Source organism: Lactuca saligna, chromosome 5 (assembly GCF_052625555.1).
Source record: "Lactuca saligna cultivar CGN05327 chromosome 5, ASM5262555v1, whole genome shotgun sequence".
Taxonomy (NCBI): Eukaryota; Viridiplantae; Streptophyta; class Magnoliopsida; order Asterales; family Asteraceae; genus Lactuca; species Lactuca saligna.
The window spans coordinates 289,229,135-289,233,096 of NC_136421.1; the positions used below are offsets into that span (position 1 = coordinate 289,229,135).

General features: G+C 32.3%; 1 protein-coding gene across 1 annotated transcript; it reads left to right on the forward strand.

Moving 5' to 3' along the window:
- Positions 1–1,518: 1,518 nt before the first annotated feature.
- On the forward strand, positions 1,519–2,910 carry LOC144998202 (WUSCHEL-related homeobox 1-like). Its single transcript, XM_078958015.1, has 2 exons — positions 1,519–1,893; positions 2,470–2,910. Exons 1-2 carry the CDS (start codon positions 1,579–1,581, stop codon positions 2,716–2,718), a joined length of 564 nt encoding a protein of 187 aa, XP_078814141.1. The 5' UTR covers positions 1,519–1,578; the 3' UTR covers positions 2,719–2,910.
- Positions 2,911–3,962: the final 1,052 nt, after the last annotated feature.

Below are 3,962 nucleotides of genomic sequence, written 5' to 3' on the forward strand. Positions count from 1 at the left end.
TCCAAGGGGCTTGGATAAGACCTTTGGATAAGCTTATGCCCTAAGCAAAGGAACATTAGGGTTTTCCCTAAACCCTAGCCACCTAAGTTATATAAGGAAGCCTCGGGCTCCCAAATCAGCCATTCATTCCTTTGAAGAAACCATAGGCCGAAAATTTCATACCCTAGCCTCTCTCCTTATAAGTTTCCTTCTTGCTAGTTCTTGGGTTTGATTGCATTAGAGGCATTGCATTTGTGGTGCTAAGCTTCCAAAGAGATCAAGATCAAAAGGATCACCAATTGTTTATTATAACAATTAAAAAGGTATGTAACTCTAAAACCTTAATTAGTTAATTTCGAAAATAGTCTTCTCTCTTAGGGTTCTTGTTTTACAATTCAATGTTATATGTTCAATACATAAAACATAGATCCAAAGTAGGTTGCATGTGAACTTCGGAATTGTTTTTTAGTTTATTTGTTTTGCCTAAAACCTATCAGAATCCTCATCATGTTGTTGTAAATTATGAATGTTCTTCTTAGGCCTTGCTATCTTCCATGAAGGGATGAATTCAATTCTAAGTTTAACATATATCATGATCGCTCCAGTTAGGAGTGATTTCAACCAATCTTATATATTGTCCTTAAGCATGATTGGAAGGAGTCGTAACAGCACCGCATTTTTGGTTACGTTGGGAGTGTTGAAATAGTTTGGAATTTCTAGAACTTCATCGATATGCTTAAAGAAATCACCGTACTCTTTTCCATAGAACGGTATGTCCTTGAGCATCTTAAGGATGTGTCATTTGATTTCAATGTTCGTTTCAGATGGAATTTTTGGTGGAACGAGACTCGGACTATTATCATCTCTCATACGCCGATTATATATATTCCTCCATGGTCATAGTTATGATGTCCCCCATTGTTTTGTCGGGTTCGTTGCTTACGTTGTGATGTCCCCTACATCATGGTAAACAGAAAAATGAAATTTAAGTTCCTACATCATGGAGTTAACCGGGTGCAGCCACGCAATTTGTTTTTTTTTTTTTTTTTCTTTAGATGTGACATATTTTTATTTGATTAGTTTAAAATTTACATTTAAAACACCAAAGACGAAATATATACAACTTTTTATGAACGTTAAAAAATTGAAATATATATACAACTTTTTCTTTAGATGTTGCTTTTGCTAAAGCATTATATTGTTAATCGTATATGTATACTTGCCTGTAGTGATTTTAGTATATAATAACTGCAATATATATATATATATATATATATATATATATATATATATATATATATATATATATATATATATATATATATATATATATATATATATATATATATATATATATCAAGTTTTTCTGGCAGCGTTTTCCGAGAACAAGAAATTAAGTACATGCAAGCAACTCTGAAGATCATGAAGTCATCCCCACGTATTTAATTAACTCTCTATAAATATCATCCCCACGCATTAAATTGACTCTCTATAAATATCACTTTAGTCAACAATATTCCTTAAAACGAACACGTGTTTTCCGTTTTAAGAAAAAACAAAAAGAGAATACAAAGAGCCATATAAGTAAAAGAGTGGAAAATGTCATTGGTACCTGTGAAGGGGGTAACAAGCGGCAGCGGTGGTGGAAGCAGCAGATGGTCTCCAACGCCGGAGCAGCTGAAGCTTTTAGAAAGAATGTATAGAGGCGGCTTGAAAACTCCATCGGCAACTCAGATACAGCAAATCACCACAAGACTATCCACTTACGGAAACATACAATGCAAAAATGTCTTCTATTGGTTTCAAAATCACAAAGCTCGTGATCGACAAAAGCTTCGAAAGAAACTCATAGAAATCTACCAGCCACATCACATCTACCCTCGTCAAGATCAACCCTTTCTTCCTCTTCATCAGGTAACTTTTTCAACTCCTTTTATATTAAATTACTTTACATTAATGAAATTTAAGTTGTCCATTAAAATAGTATCTAGTCATGCATTCGTAGAACATCTCTGTAAGGTGTCCAATTTACATTGTTTCCTAAACAGGATCACCTTTTAAAAAATACGTGTGAAAGTTCAGGTATTTTTTAAAATTGTGGAAACACGATTTATTTCATTATCTTTTAAAAAATGTGGAAACACGATGCGCATCAAAAATTTTAAATTGTGTGAATGTTTATACACACATCCAAACTCCAACTAAATTTTGTCTTTATAAAAACAAAAGGAATATGACTGCATAAAGAATGACACAACTATAAAGAAATTATCGAGAAATAATAGAACTTTATCTCCGTATTATTTAACAAAAAACAGGTGAATACAATTTGGTCATCTGGGATTGGTGGAATTGATTTTTCTACAACTAAAATAGAACTTTTTTATACATTATTTAACTTTCTATTAATTTCCATTATCATTTGAAGCATATACTAATTCAATTTAGATGTCCGTTGCTAATAGTATTATATTTGTAATATGGGTACAGGTTGGTGGAGTTGAAGATGCATCAATCTGTAGAACGATTGTAAACAACGCGAAGGAGGATTTCCAATCTGATCAAACCTGCAACCTCATGTGTAATTACCCACTTATGACTATGATGATGATGATGATGAATCATGGTACGACTCCATATTGCACAAGAGTACCGCCCAAAACCCTACAGCTCTTTCCGGTCACCACCACCACCGCCGATCTCACAGGAGACGATCGGTCCAGCACCACCAATCCCTAGTCCAATGTTGACTTCTGTTATCTTTGTTGCAAGTTAAAGACATGAACTCACAAGCTAAAACCGATCCTGTTACTGGTTTTGATATAGAAGTGAAAGATGAAAAGCGGTTAGGGTAGCCTATGGTTAGGTTCAGAGCTATGGTAAATAAATAAGTGGTGGGTTTAAGTTATATCACTACACCTTTGCATGGCAGGGCAGTACTGATAATATATTATATTATATATAAAGAAAGATGAAAGATCTGAATTGCCTAATATGCTTGCATTTGGTATGTTTTTTTAGATGAAAATTGAAGTGTCGATTTCACAATCTTGGAGTATGCACTGGGATTGTCAAAGCTTCTTTGTTTGGTTATTGTTTTTTTTCGTATTTCTTGTGTATTTGAATTGTTAGACGTACTAAGCAACGTACACACTCAGCAGATATATCATATATAACACCTATGATTGGTAGCAAAGTTTCAGATGGTTATCAATACTTTATAATTTTTGTTAGAGTATAGACATGTCTTTAAAATTTTCGGCGTTAATTTAGTTTTCTTAAAAGACCACCAGCAAATATAGTCAATTCAAATACAAAATCTACCACACAATAATTCATCAATAATAACAATCACCTACGAATATATATAAATCTATAAGGGGGTAATCTTTGCATTATTAGGTTTGAATAATTAAGAGGCACCCATATGATTCAGGCTCTTTGGTTATAAGGTTGAACTTTTATTTTTTTATTCTTTCTATTTCAAGTCAATAATTAACTTTTATACTTTGAAACAAAAAATATTGATTACATTTTGAAGAATAAATTACACGAATGGTTTCTATGGTTTAAGGTGATTTGTATATTTGATCTCTAACTTATTTTTTTAATTCGGAAGGTTTTACTGCTTGTTTTTTTACGTGCTCGGTCCTTGTCGTACTTAAAAAAAAAAAAAAAAAAAAAAAAAAAAAAACTATTTTGCCATTGGTTTTTAAATTTATTTAAATAAACACACTCTAACCCTACCATTTCATCTTACCTTACATATCCCCATCATTTTTTCCTATTTAAATAATAATTTTTTTAGATAAGACAGAGACCAAATACCTAACAAAAACAAACAGTGGAGACCAAGTGTGTAACAAAAACAAACAGTAGATTTTCCGAATTAAAAAATTAAGTTAGGAATGAAACGTACAAATTACACAAAACGATAGAACCATTCGTAAGGTACTCCATTTTGAAATAAAAAAGGACTCCTT

Excerpts from the sequence above, each read along its gene's own strand:
- LOC144998202 (XM_078958015.1), top strand. The coding sequence starts at position 1,579 with ATGTCATTGGTACCTGTGAAGGGGGTAACAAGCGGCAGCGGTGGTGGA. Across the intron at positions 1,894-2,469 it reads CCTTTCTTCCTCTTCATCAG|GTTGGTGGAGTTGAAGATGC; the intron begins GTAACTTTTTCA and ends ATATGGGTACAG.